Source organism: Spea bombifrons, chromosome 6, assembly GCF_027358695.1.
Source record: "Spea bombifrons isolate aSpeBom1 chromosome 6, aSpeBom1.2.pri, whole genome shotgun sequence".
NCBI lineage: Eukaryota > Metazoa > Chordata > Amphibia > Anura > Pelobatidae > Spea > Spea bombifrons.
The window spans coordinates 11,753,473-11,768,650 of NC_071092.1; the positions used below are offsets into that span (position 1 = coordinate 11,753,473).

General features: G+C 41.6%; 1 protein-coding gene across 1 annotated transcript; it reads right to left on the reverse strand.

Moving 5' to 3' along the window:
- Window positions 1-87: 87 nt before the first annotated feature.
- Window positions 88-10,254, reverse strand: GMPPB (GDP-mannose pyrophosphorylase B). Its single transcript, XM_053469391.1, has 10 exons — window positions 10,133-10,254; window positions 6,437-6,571; window positions 4,147-4,227; window positions 3,056-3,104; window positions 2,191-2,333; window positions 1,757-1,915; window positions 1,164-1,242; window positions 926-1,053; window positions 464-646; window positions 88-300 (listed from the first exon to the last, which is right to left on the reverse strand). Exons 2-10 carry the CDS (start codon window positions 6,563-6,565, stop codon window positions 169-171), a joined length of 1,083 nt encoding a protein of 360 aa, XP_053325366.1. The 5' UTR covers window positions 6,566-6,571; window positions 10,133-10,254; the 3' UTR covers window positions 88-168.
- Window positions 10,255-15,178: the final 4,924 nt, after the last annotated feature.

Below are 15,178 nucleotides of genomic sequence, written 5' to 3' on the forward strand. Positions count from 1 at the left end.
GTCCATCTACAGGCAGGCATGTTTGGCACTGTGGCTGGGCTACAGAAAGCCGTGTTAAGCCTGCTTGCAAGGAAAGTCTGATCCTGGAGTATTGCCCACCTGTCATGCTGTACGGTGACTGCAAGACCCAGTTTTTTTAGTTCTCTGTGGGCAGCAGTTTTAACGTCTCTACATGATAATCCTTGGTTCTGGTACAGATTCAGCAATGCACTTGTGGGGCAAAACATTGGCTCCATTTAGGTAAAGCTCATCATTAACAATGACATCTTCTCCTAGCACTGTCACATTCTCCACACGTACCTGCAAGAAAGACATAAGCAAAAACCACATTGGTATCTACATTTGTTACTGATGGCTACAGCATAATATGCATGACACTCTTGTGTTCTTAGTTTTGCCATTTGTCATATGACTGCACGATATTAATGTTGAGTAATATGCCGCTGCTCCAGGAATAACTCACCCACTGCCCAACAGAAGAGCTCCAGCCAACAATGGAAGACTCAAGCCAGGAGTGGGAGTGAAGTCTCGATCCTTTCATAATCGTGCACCTCTTAATACGGACACCGTCCTCAACAGTTACTCCAGGTCCAATGGTCACGTTAGGTCCTATGCAGCAATTCTGGCCAATTTTTGCTGTGGGGTCCTACAGATAAAATGGATTACTGACTGTTGTGCATAGGAGGGCTTTGAGGGTAGAAAACATAAGTCATTCAGCAGCCTAAGATATAGTAGAGTGAAGGTTGAGCTAGCCCTGCACACATATGGAGGGAGGTTGGCCCTGTCAACGGATGCCCTCATTTACTGCAGCTGGTCAGCCATTTGCTTTTTCCATGTATGGGATCTTAGGAAAAAACTACCACGAGCTGGGCCAAATCTGCAGGCAAATTTCTAAGTGTAAACGTAGGGGTCAGCAGTAACTCACCACAAGAACGTTTCCGATAAAGCCTGGTCCAGAATGAAGCAGTTCTGGATGCTTCTGCCTCACGGACTGCAGATACATGCACATGCCAGTTAGGAAGTCCTTAGGTTGTCCGATGTCCATCCAAAATCCTAACAAAGAGGGGACAGAATCCAAAACTCCATAAAATTGTACATGATTTGTAGGATATGGTTATTAAAATCCTACAAAAGCCATATCTCAACTAAAACCCCTTTCTTACCTTGCAACTCCATGGCAAACAATTGTCCATCTTGAGCCATGGCTGGAAAAATCTCCTTTTCAATAGAAGTTGGACGAAGCTGGAGAAAAGTTATATGGGTAAGATAACGAATTTACCATCACTGTCTGAAGCAGTGGCAGCAAAATCTTATTTGTTTGCATTCATAATTGGACCAATCAATCAGTAACTACTGTTATTGGGTAGGTCACCTTTTATGATCCTCACATGAAAAAGAAACCTTCCACTGCCATCCCATGCACAGCAGAGTAATGTATCTACAAACTTAAACTGAGTTTAACTGGTTTAAACACAAAGCACAAACTAGCTTTTTTGGCAATGTGCAGCAAGGTTTTTTCAACATGCACTTTATGGTAGTGCTATTGGTGCACAGGATCTACGTATTGAACAAGGAGATCTGCCCAATACAGGTCATGATTTGTCCACAAGTGCTGTAGTGAAAACTAGTGAAAATGCATGAACACTGGTTAGGATATGTAGTTCTCATTAGCTACTAAAATCAATTCTGAGAGAAATAGTGAAACATTACATCAGTAAAACCTTGTCAACATTGAGGCTTCAGGAAACCTGCCTACCTTTATGCGATCCAGTACTGAAGGACAGAAGATGTAAAGCCCTGAGTTGATCTTGTTGGATACAAATATTTGAGGTTTCTCCACAAACCTCTGAATCTGTCCAGTTTCTTGTTCGTAAACGACCACTCCATACTTTGATGGCTCCTCCACCTTTGTTACCTTTAAGAAGGATATAGACGCATTGGTAAGATTGCGGCTCCTTCAGTCTAGGAATCAAACATCCCAGCCGAGAAAATATAAATATAAATATAAATATATATACACACACACACACACAATATAATTTAACATAATTGCCTTTACTAAAAACAATCAGATTTCCAGCCCAGATGTGGAAAGGAGGAAGAAACTTCCCCAATTTCCTTGGTTACTCTATATGTTTAGATCTATCAGACGCCGGAGATATCTCTCAGTAGAGAGTAGTGCAAACTTACCACGATAGTGCCCTCCTTTCCGTGGTGCTTATGGAACCGCACCATATCCTCAAATGGAAAATCACAGATCACGTCGCTATTGAGTACAAAGAAAGGCTCCGTGTTTTCTGTCAGCAGTTCCCGAGCCAAGGCTAGTGGACCAGCTACATTGGCAAAACACAGAGGGGATGGATTACAACAAAACGGACGGCAATCCGCAAGCAAAAACAGATAAATATGAAATATATTAATAAAGAGCCATTAAAGCCTCAAGAAATATACCGTACTTTAGTTTGGCGTCACCAATGCACCAATCACACGACTTGTAATGGGAGAGTAACATTTGCATCCCTGATCTCTATCAGCCCTTAAGAAGTTAAATAATGTATAATGGGCCGACGCTATGCATGCATGTACTTTGCAGAGCAAAAACGAATGCAGCCCCAATGTATATGTCTTAGTGGGGGACTCTTCCTTTACAAATAAATTGTCCATATTATCTTACATCATTTCTTTATAATGCTCTGGGAAAATAATAGCAAATATACAAAGAGTCATGTTTAATGTACATGAGATCTTATGTAAGACCACAATCACCACAAATATTTATAGCGTCTACCAAACATTTTTTTAATGACTTTTCATGCATTGTACAGAAATACACACAAATTTAACTGATCACCAGAGTTCCAGTTTACACTTTTTTTAATGTAATACATTCTGTAAAAGTTACCTTTATTGTTTATTATTTTGTGAACACTTACTCTACAAACATTATAAAGAAAAAAATTACTTTTGAAATTTAGATAATGATCACATTTTCAAACACAGCCCGGGTGACTAACGACGGATTCTGATATAAAATAGAAACGGGGTCTCTGCCCACCTGTTCCTAGAGGCTCCTTTTCATGCGACATTGAGATGCGGATCCCCAGCTGTAACCAAAGGAAGAAATAGTTACAGTCCTCTGCATTCACCTTGCATGTTGGCTGTATTATGCTTCATATCTCACCAGGGGTATAACCTTCTCAAAAAGAATTCCTGAATCATGTAACATTTTGCTTTATTCATTACATTCACCAAGAACCGTTCATTCTCAGGGGACACAAATGCAAGAAGCGATAGGTTGTGGTCATAGAGACTAAAAAGGCTTCTTCACAAAAGTTTGTGTTGTTTTCATGTAATAAAACCTTCAGCAGAATGAATGAAATTAGAGATCGGCGGAGGCTTATATGCTTAATATAGTAGAAAATGCAATTAACGCTTTCTTGGTATATAAACGGATGCTGGAAGCTTCTCCCTGTTGCTATCGCGGTTATGAGTAACCTTTCTGCATCATAGGATCCATAACTCACAAGAGCCACAGCAGCAGTGAGTCTTCTTACAGTAAAGCTCCAATGGTTGGAATATTGATGCAAATTTACCCTAAACTGCTGGGTGCTTTGAACTGACCTCTACAGATTGAGGGTCTATAAAACACCAGATGTTCCTCCATTAATAAACTTTCCCTACTAAGAGATGCCAACAGCAGGGATAAAAACGGACCTCAAAACTGCTAAAATCAACGTAAAGCCCATATGCTAAAGTTAAATCCTGCTTAACTATTTGAGCATTTTTGCCATGCAGGCAAAAACAGAACTTTTAGATCACATGCGTGTGAAGAGGGCTCTCTTTACCTAATGTATTAGTTTGCCTTAGTTTTGTCAGATCCTTTGAATGTAAGGACTGTGAGAAGTGTTTTGCAAATTGTTAGTGCTATAATAATAATGTTAATTCACAACAGTTAGGATAGCGATACAGAAGATAGGTTGTTTTTTTGCTGTATCAGCAGTACGGGCCGATGCAGTGAATCGCAATGACCTGGCATAATAGAGAAGCCTCGCCATATTGATCTAACAGACACACGATACAAACTCTGTCTCAGTAACATCTGTGGTTAATGAATGAATGATTCTGGTCCTGATATTGATTACTTACCCTCTTTTCTTGCTCTTTCATCTCCTTCTCTAACATATCAGACATGTAGCTGACTGCCAGGATAACATGTTTAACCCCAGCCTGAACAAGGGAGAAAACATTATTTGAAGGGAGATAAACACAACAAAATTACACAGCAAAAGGTTTTTCCTTTTTTTTAACCTACGCAGATATCTCTAGATTGTAAGCTCATTTCAGCCAAACCCTTCTCACCTGTTCCTCTGAAGGTTATGTTATATACTACTTGTCATGTCCTGTTTACCCATTGTACAACACTGTGGAATATGATGGCGTTATATCACACAATAAGCAATATTTTTTACCAATTGATTTTGCTTTTTTCCCTTTCTGTGCTTAATTTTGTTTTACTAAAAAGTATGTATTTAGGTTTAGTCAATAAGAAAGAAAAATGTGAATCTGTAAATTCAAGAAAACGACAAAGAATATTTTTCTAAATATTTTATCACCATGAAGGCTAAATTTCATTCAAAAATTTTCTTTCATTACTTAATTTAATTCATACAAGCATTTGGGAGCATCCTGACATAGTATCAGTATTAAAGTCAAGGCTTGACAAACCCCAGGGTTTTGCAGGACTGTCATCATGGATCCGGTGTAGCTGGTGCCGTGAGGTTCCCAGCGGGGTCACATTATGCACGTTACGCGACCTTTGTGGGTGCTCCATGTCACTCGCTTAACCGCGCATCCACAGAAAAGCATAGTGTGCCGCATTTGAGATGGCAGAAGATAGACAGTGGAGTGTGAGTGCGGGAGTAATGTGTGTGTGTGTATAGTATAGTGTCAGAGTCACTGTGTATATTGTAAAGTGTGTGTGTATATATATATATATAGAGTCAGTAAAATCTACTGTATTGTATGTGTCCATAGTGTTAAAGTGCTTATATTTATATATTTATAGTGTAAGCTAGTGTATATGTGTACACAGGGCCGGCCCTATAATGGGGCAGACTGGGGCAATTGCCCCAGGCGGCACTTTAGAAGGGGCGGCACTTTGCCGCCCCAAGCGCTTTTTTTTTTGAAGCGGAGGAGAGAGAGAGAGGGGCACCGAGTGGTTTTCGCTTACCCGCTCGGCGCCCCTCTCTCTCTCTCCTCTGCGGCGAGTCTCCCTGTTCGGTCCCGGTGCCGGCTTGTAATGCAGAGCGCCGGAAGTGACTTTCCGGCGCTCAGCATTACAAGCCGGCACCGTGGCAGAGCAGGGAGACTCGCCGCAGGACTGTTTAAAGGTAAGTACCGGGGGGGGGGGGCGGGGGTAGATAATCGCGTCGGCGAAGTTTAAAATGCGCCCCCCCCCCGGCGGCGTTTTAAACTTCGCCCCAGGCGGCGTTAAGTCTTCGGCCGGCCCTGTGTGTACATGAGTATAAGAGAGTGGTGCTAGTGTGTATGGTGTTGTTTATGTTACAGTATGGCATTAGTATGAGCGTGTATGTCAGCGTGTATGTCAGCATATAGTGTTAAAGTGTGTGCATTGGTGTATGGTGTTACCATGTGTGTACATGAGCGTAGAATGTTAGTGTGTGTGTTCAGGGCCGGCCCTATAATGGGGCAGACTGGGGCAATTGCCCCAGGCGGCACTTTAGAAGGGGCGGCACTTTGCCGCCCCAAGCGCTTTTTTTTTTTTTTTTAAGCGGTGGAGAGAGAGGGGCACCGAGTGGTTTTCGCTTACCCGCTCGGCGCCCCTCTCTCTCTCTCCTCTGCGGCGAGTCTCCCTGTTCGGTCCCGGTGCCGGCTTGTAATGCAGAGCGCCGGAAGTGACGTCAATTTCCGGCGCTCAGCATTACAAGCCGGCACCTTGGCAGAGCAGGGAGACTCGCCGCAGGACTGTTTAAAGGTAAGTACCGGGGGGGGCGGCGTTTTAAACTTCGCCCCCCCCGGCGTCGGCGGGGGGGGCGTCGTTTTAAACTTCGCCCCCCCCTGGCGTCGGCGGGGGGGCGGCGTTTTAAACTTCGCCCCTGGCGGCGTTAAGTCTTCGGCCGGCCCTGTGTGTGTTACTGCAGTGTATTAGTGTTTGTAAGCATAAGATGTTAGTGAATGTCTGTTACTGTTTTATGCTAAAGTGTTTAAATGTATGTTACTGAATGGCAAGGCTCGACAAATCCCAGGCGCCAGGTTGGGTAATATATGGGGGGGGGGTGGCTGCTGGCTCCTAGATCCAGACCAAATTTGTCATTCATGCAATGATTATCTGTGGCAAGTGTTACCAAACTAAACCCCACAGTGGTTTGCTTAGCCTATTCAAACACAATACTAAGTAATGAAAGCAGCATCTTACCTTCACCAGAGCTTCTACTTGGTGTAACAGGATGGGCTTGTTGCAAAAGTCCACCAGTGGCTTAGGAACGCTGAGGGTGAGGGGGCGCAATCGGGTGCCATAACCGCCAACTAGGATCAGAGCCTTCATGTTTACCTGTAGAAAGGCCACATATAGTCAGCACAAGAAGATCTACTGTCATCCAGACACGTCTATAACGCGTACAAACATGCATGTATGTATCTATGACATCTAAATCAACCCTTTTCTACTACCACCTCCCTCAAAGAGACTTATAGGTGCTCCTAAAATACAGAAGTCACTGCGATCCTTAATTTTTAATGCCCCAGTTCCTCAGTGTGAAATGTTATCCTATCTATCTGCTATCATTTTAGCAAAGAGGTATTTTGGCACAATGTCCCAGAGTTGTTCACCAACCAAATCCATTACCAAAGTGGCTTTTTGCTTCTCGTAGAATGCATCATCACTGATAATGAGCCAGTCACCAGGCCAGCCGCGAAGCACAAGTGACAGGTATAATATCTCAGAGCTATAATCAGTGTCTTAAAGTGAGGGATACATAAAAAAAAGAGATGATTCTAGTATCACGTTTGCTAAGTAATTCAATCACCATAGCAACCAATGAAACAGTCCAATCAGTAGTATCATGTCGATTGGTAATAAGGCCCCAATAATCACTTTTTATACATAACTTCCTTTGCATTTCTAATGAAATAACGGTTTGTATGAAAAAAAAAAACATTTCATAATGAAATACTGAAAATGCAGCTCAGGATTGCAGAAAGCACCATTTTCTAAAATGCATATCTGCTGTATCACCGCTCATGGATTCTCATATATTATGAATATTGCTTCGAACACGGCTGCTAGATTACGAAGAACTGTACGGCACTGGAAATAATCTATTTACGGGGGGGGTGGGGGGTAAAAACAGTCCAATAACCTTGTTTTATAATTCTGGATTTTTGCAAGATAATTTTTCTGTATTTTTATGTATAAAGACTTATTATAACGCAACTTGGTAAATGTGGGGCATTATCCATAGCAACCAACAAAATGTTCCTGATGGTTGATCCTACTTTGAAACAAAATGACTCTAAAAAAAGTCTAACCTGTTATATGTTACTAATGGAAAATAAGAGAAGAGACCCCAAAGTGCTTATTCTGAAAGATGACAGGATACCAATCTCAGAACACCGTTCTCCCCAGTGTATGAGGATTGTGGTGGACAATAAAAATACCATCTTACTCCGGATCATATTGCAGCGGTGGGATAAAATGTTGGAAACTAGCAAGATTTTTTTTAAATCAAAGCAGCTTCTCTATGTGATGAAATAAATTAATTTTGTAATATAGTACTGTACCATATTGTCCTGATTATAAGCTGCACCCTAATTTGAGGGGTTTTGATTTTCTCAATTTCTCCCTTCCTGTTCCGCCGACCACTTCCATATCCCTGTCTTATTTCCCTCAGCTTCTTTTCTTGCCTCATCTTGTTGTCGTGTCTTCTTTCTTCAGTCTCCGTCCGCTTCTCTGTGAATAAGGCATCTTGGAGCACTTCTGCCAAAGGGTGGAGCCTTTGGCCACACCCACTTCCCAGATTGGAGGAAAAGGTGCAGAAATGCTTCTCTTTTTCTGTGAATCCATCTGCATTATTTTGACTTTTGCAAAAGAGCTGAGTCACGGGGACAGCCTCTCCCCTGTTCCTCCAATCTGGGAAAGGGTGAGCATGGAGGCTCCACCCTTTCACACGGAGGCCTGGTTCACCGAGAAGGAGGCGAAGACAGAAGAACAAGAAGTTACAGGGAAGAAGCAGAGCTGCGGAAATGGAGACAGGGACATGGAAGCGGACGGTGGAAAAGATAGGGAGACATTGAGAGAGTGTGAGAAAATACTGTTTTACCTTTCTCCCAATGTGTATTTTTTTCAAATTATTTTTTTTAAAAAATATCATCAAACTATAGGGGTGTGGCTTATACAAGGGACAATACGGTAGTTCAGTAAAAATGTAACTCGACACCTTTTTCATTGTAATTTCAAGTAAAGGTGTGGCAGTTCCGCCCACTACTGTTCTGAGGTTTCCCTGCCTTCTGATTCACCAGTGCAAAAAGAACTGGTATTTCCTGGTTTTCCCACAAGTAGATGGAAGGTCAGTAACATAACCGCTCCGTGTGCGATCCGGTGACTATATGCAACTCACTTTAACCCCTTAATGACAAAGCCCGTACATGTAATGCATTGTTTTCAATGGGTTTAGGGACCGCCCATTGTCCTTAAGGTAACACACTTTAGCTAATATGCCTTTTTTTTACTTTTTTAAACCAATTAAAACCAGCAAAATAAAGTTCATACAAGTAATTACCTCAGGTTTAATTATTAAAGCAAACCTCAGGTCCCAGGTGACTTCTAAACTAAATCGATTATACCGGTTTTATTTCTCTTGAAACACTTTAGAAACAGGGATCTACAGCTTTGTACACCAGTCTGGTGGTCATAGCTCCTAAATGTTTACAGCTGAATAAACTTGACAGTAACCGTGTAATCTCTTCTAGCCAGTGTCTATATTTTACTGGATTGTTTCCAATCCTGAACGTTGGCCGGCAGGTGCAGGTACTTAGGATGTGTGCCAAACTGACACATTTCATTAAAGGGACTTGTATAACTGGCTAAAATCACTTCCCTTGCACTTTGAATAGATGCACAGCTTTGTAAATAACCCGACTCATCGCATATACTATATACAAAGGCTCATTATATCCATATTCTCCTCATATCCAGTTTTTCACCAAATCACGCCGCCTTCACCTGTAAAATCTCTCTAGTTTGGCTTTTCATACAAATACTAAAGTACGTATGAGAAAAATCCTGTCTGGATTATTGCAACTCCATACTAACCTCCTCGTCTCCCATCTCTCATCTCTTCCAATAAATCTGCTGCCTCGCTGTGTCAGTCCATCCACCGTCTCCCCACGCCTTCCACGATGAAATGTAAACCCCCGACCACCGCCTACAGAGTCCTTAACAACACGAAACCCGCTACGTCTACAATCTCACCTCCAAACACTCCAACCACCCTCTCCAACGGTTACTATAATACCCAGGATTCTACCAATGCTGAACCCGCTCAAGAATTCTTCCCCTACCTCTTAAACACTCACAGAAGCATCCAGTCCACCCCTCTAAACCTCAACCTGCATCCTGGAAGAATCCGTCTGTTCTCTCCGGGTCTTTAGGGTCTCCGACTTCTCCGCATCACCCTTTCTACAATGAAGTCCTCCTCGTCCATGCTGTCCCTAACCGTCTATCTCATTCGCCTTGAACCTCCTTATAAATTGTAAGGGTGTATTTCTCTTTCTGTCTCAATGTGTGTTAATGTCGATTTTGTTCACTGTCCCCTATCATAACAGTAACTATTTCGCATATGTAAGTATACATAATGTATACTCATTAGCTACTACAATGCCAAAGGAAAACATAGAATGCAAGGATTAAAGTTAACTCCAGTTAGCTAATAATAATAATAATAATAGCGGAATATACGAAATTAGGATACTTGGGGCAGCCCATTCGATCCAATGACATGAGGAAATGTGAGCTAAGATAGACAGGTACATTAGAATTATGTAGGGATTCATGTATAATTAGAACATCATTAATGTATACATTAGAATTATGTATGCAGTTGCATAGACTTACCCTTCTCTATCTTAGCTTCCTTCTGTCACCAGACTACACTTCCACCTCAGCACCATTGAAACTAATGGCGTCACTGGGGCAGGGGTCAATGGGCGGAGTCTCACGCCCATTTCCGCTTCTCAGTTTCACTCCGTGAAGCGCCTCGTCGTGTTGCAGGAGACTTGCTGAACTTTTCTGGCCGCCGTACATTATGTCGCGGTCGTTCTTTGTGGGTATTTAGACGGGCGGGACATTTTACAGACCGGCTGCACGTTAAACCGCCACGCGCGTCTCCGTTGCTTAGAAACCGACTGGACCAATCCGCTCGCTCGTTAACATTTGGCAAATGATAATTTGGCTTAAAATGGTCTCTTAGGCAACGGAAACGCCCATACATTGCCCTTTCCACCAATCAGCGTGTAACACACCTCCAGTTGAAGCGAAACAGAATTGGAGGACTTGATGGCCAATCAGGTAGTCCAGTGACATGCTGCCATGGGTACAACTCCAGCAAGGCGGAAGTAGAGCAAGACGGGTTAGGCGTGAACATAAACGATAAAGATAGACACCACTTCCTTGAAGCATGGGTCCTAACTCTGATTCATATCATCAAGGCCTCAGATAACATAGGCTTCCTTTGCCTTCCAGTTAAAATGGACTACAACGCCCATCATCCTCAGCAGGCAAAACATACTCCACAGCACTTGAAAGGAAAGCAATATTTATTTTTTTCTTTTAAGTGTTGACTCAAATCATTCTTAATTTAATAACAATTAACTTGTAGAACTCCTACAGGGCTTAAATAGAATGTATATATTTTTATTAAAAAATAACGTTTCCAAAATATTACACTTTGTTCTATACACTAAACGAGCCTAGATAATTAGGTGTTGAGGAGCCATTAAAATACATTATGTAGCTTGCATTCAAGCATAAAGTGGATCCTGCACGTTACAGGCCTATACAACAAATAAAGCCAGATGTATTTTTCAATAAATTAAATTAAAAAAAAAAATGTATCTTTAAAAATATATAATACTAAATGCACCTGCTGTGTATTTCCTAGGGAATTTATCTTTTTTGCATGATTGTTCTAGCACCGTAACTTATTTGTCTGGTTAAGGAAGCCTGTAAGGAATTGATTATTCTTCTGACTCTGCAGCACTGACCCGCAGATCCAGACAGACACAAGTTTGCCATTCAAACTAAACGCCCTCCAAAAATTACAGCGGCAAAAAAAAAAAAGAACAAGCTAAAGGTAGTTATTATCAGAGACGGCTCACCTTCTGTCTCATCTCCCCTAAACGGACGGTAACCAAGGGCAGGGCCCACATCGCCCCGGTATGTCTTAACTTGCGTTCATTTTATTGTCAGCGTATGTTAAAATACCCTGAGCATTCTTCAGAAATGAAACGTACTAACCTTGGGTAGAAACTCCAGCCCTGCAGCTGCCATCCTTCTCCATGATCTGGCAATTCCTGCAACTGTCTGCTAGAAGCAGTCAATCAGGAACAGTGAAGCTGCAAACGGGAACCACAGCCTTCCCTGGATCCAAGCTGGAGCTGACTGGAGGCGAGCATATCACGCGCATGGAGACTTGTTCATCTGAACTCATCACCTGCAAGGAAAGTAGCTGAGGAGTCTGCAGAATCCTTTATGCATTTGCAAGGGGGACACCATGAAAATGTAAAGGGACCATGCATCGACCATGTACACGATGGCAGGAAAGTCCCTTTAAGTGGGGCAAAGTTGACTTGGGTTTATTTGTTTTCCACTTTAATGCAACCCAATTCACACCAGTCTTCATACTCACTAAAAATGGATAACAGATCTGTTTAGGCAGCAGTTAAAACATCTGTAGCACATAAAGAAGTAAAAGCGTCCATGTCGTCGTGGCACATGAAACAATATTGGGGAAGGTAATATAAGGGGAAGGTAATAAGAGAATGTGGAATAGAAGATTTTATTCTGCAGAATTTTATATACTTACGAATTAGAATGTTTAAGAACCTTGAAATGGTTTTAAGTTCAAGATCAATTAAAAAATTCAATCAGAGGGTTATTTTTATAAAAGAGCAATTCCGGTGCAAATTTTTTACTGTAATCATGTAACCACAGCAGCCGACAGAATGGTCCATTCAGCATTCCATTATTTAATATGGTGATAATGCCGCTTTTAGAACTCTGCACCAGATCCTCTCTTTATTAAATCTGGGCAAACTCAGGTAGTTGTTAGAAAGAAATAATATGGAATTTGATGGCACCTATCCAGTCTGTTCAGGGGTAGACATATAGGTGCCAAAACATAGGTGTACCACTTATAACGTTCCCCTGATTTACAATGTTAAATGAACCGCTAACCAGGAAAGAGGTATGTGCATGCCATGATACACCATTGTCAACTTAAAGAGTTAAAGTACAGGATTGAAGCATATTTCCAAACACGATAAAACATGGGAAAGGTCGTATTGTAGAACTAATGGGTAAAAGGCGAGCACTTTTTAACAAAAAACAAAACAGAAGAAAAACAAAAAACACAAATCCACAACAGTTTCGGGAGTACGGTTTAATAAAAAATAATGAAACAAAAAAACAGTAACATTTACAAATCCCAATCACATCAAGTAACATGGTTCAGCAGTGGGATCTATGTGACCTGTTAGTGCCATTTCCCTATGCAGCAACTCACATCAACCCAGTGTCGCAGAGCTACAAATGCCTTATCTACTACCTTAAAATCTATTCATGTGAGGTTTAATGGTCAACAGAGAAACCACGGCTGCTTAAAAAGATACATTAAAATGGAAGAGAAAGGTGAAGTAATTAGAATTAGTTCTAGTGCCTCAAACGAAGGCTTCGAGCTAAGCTATAGAATGGAGGTTGCCAACAGCCCCGTTGGTTTCTTGGTAGGTCCCAAAGACTCCATAGGAATTGAAAGGCTACGACGTTGTCAGCCAGATGGATGTGTTCCCACTAGAAGTATTATTTATTAATATTGGGTGGATGAGTCCCCGAACAGGCAGCAATGGGTCGCAGTATCGAATGCCCTTAAGGGTGTATTCACTAACCTTAGGAGCTTGCAGGAGGGTTGTTTCAGCTTCTTGACATCACTATGCTTCATTTCTCTCAGCACTGGGAGAAACTGTTGATATTAAATAATTAACTGTTCTGCAAACTCTCCAGACGTCGCAATATAGGGCGTACAACAAACAAAGGCAAAGTATTAATGCTACATGTTCATATAGTCTTTGCTACGTTGTAACAGACTTTTCAAGGACAACCAGTTTCTCCAACGTATCGTCGGAATAATTAGCTTTGTAATGGAGATACGGGTCATTGTTAAAAAGCACAAGTACACATCACCAGAAACTTCCAGGAAAAGTGGATTTTTGGGCCATAGCTAATACAGTAACAAGTTTTCCTCAACTAAATACTTCGGGTCACTGAATAAGACAGTGCTGAAGGAACAAGGTGGACACCGCTTGTTGAATCTATGCCTAGGCCCTAATCAATCACACTAGGACATATTAAAAAATATATATATATTATCTGTCTGGGGAGTATTTACAGGCATTAGAAATACCCAGAATGCTGTAATTGGTCTGACCCACTCACGATATTTCTGCTTTGGTTTAGAAAATAACATTAAACACCTTCCCGCAGATGGCTGTGCATTACGATACATAGACCCTGATGCTTTTATAGGATATTAGCATGGACATTCTAGAGCAGGGGTGGCCAACCTGCGGCCCTCCAGCTGCTGCAGGACACATCTCCCATATTTCTCAACCGGCCTCTTAGCTGAAAGAGCATTATGGGAGATGTAGTCCTGCAGCAGGTGGATGGCCGCAGGTTGGACACCCCTGTTCTAGAGCCAGGTAACTCTCTCACACAGGAGCCTCTCCTTTAGAGAACTTCACTCAATAGCACTACAAACATGGCGTCCACTTCCTTCCTGAGATTGGAAGCCCAGATGCACCATTGGGCCGATTCTCTGAGAAAGCCAGCTGAAGCTACTGGACCTCAAGCGTGGACGGAGATGTCTCCCTCTATAGACATTAAATTTAAAAACAAAAATACGATAGTTTGGGCCTGATCTATTTTAGATTTTATTGTGAAATACAAAGTTGTTTTTTTTTTCTCCACTCTAAATTTCCCCTTTCTTTATGATACGCAGAGAGGTAAGTTTTAAAAATGAATAAATGCAAATAAAATATATTTTGGGACAGTGATTCGGAAACTGATGGCAAGTCTGTCCAGGCGCAAATTTTTGGCCAAAATGAATCACCTCTTAGGCTGTTACATAGCCACCCGTACAAAAATAAATATGAGTATTTTAACTCCATGGAATTCAGCACAGAGAAAAAATAAATAAAAAGGTGACTACACTGGCTGTATTGATCACTTTTGCTTTCCTTTAAAACCAGCTATCCTTTGATCACCCTTACGAGTTACTTGGGGTTCAAGTTTAAGCAGTGGACGTTATTTATCTCCCCCCAACCCTTGCATTGTAAGCCAGATCACAAATGTTAATGCATGACAAAATTAACATTGAAACCAAACATCTCCTGAGCAGGGAAGACAGCCAACACACACAGGTAAGCGTGAATAATATAGCTCTATATATAGATTTTATCTGATATATATATGTCTTTATATATGTATATTTATATACGAATATAAATATATACAATTCTGTAGCTGTGAATCAAGCCCACAAGTCCAGATGTCTCAAACACGAGGGAAAAAGGCATCCGATTTAGTTGCATTGTTTAAGAGTCCCTGTGTGTGTATCCGTAGTCTGAAAGGAGAAGCCATAACAGTCCTTTCCAACCATAACCGTGGTGGACAGAGCAAAAGCAAAGTCAGTTGTGTGCCTACAAAGCAGACATTGTACCAGAAGGAAAAGTATTTCAAGTGAGCCGGGCTCCAATATGCCAATTACTTTTGTGTACTGAAGACTCCCATTGTATTCTCAAAGGTCTTTTTTAATATGGATTTTTTTTTTTAACCAATAAGAAAGCAGGAGCAGTACTTCATGATAGTCCTGGACTCCTGGTTCATTTT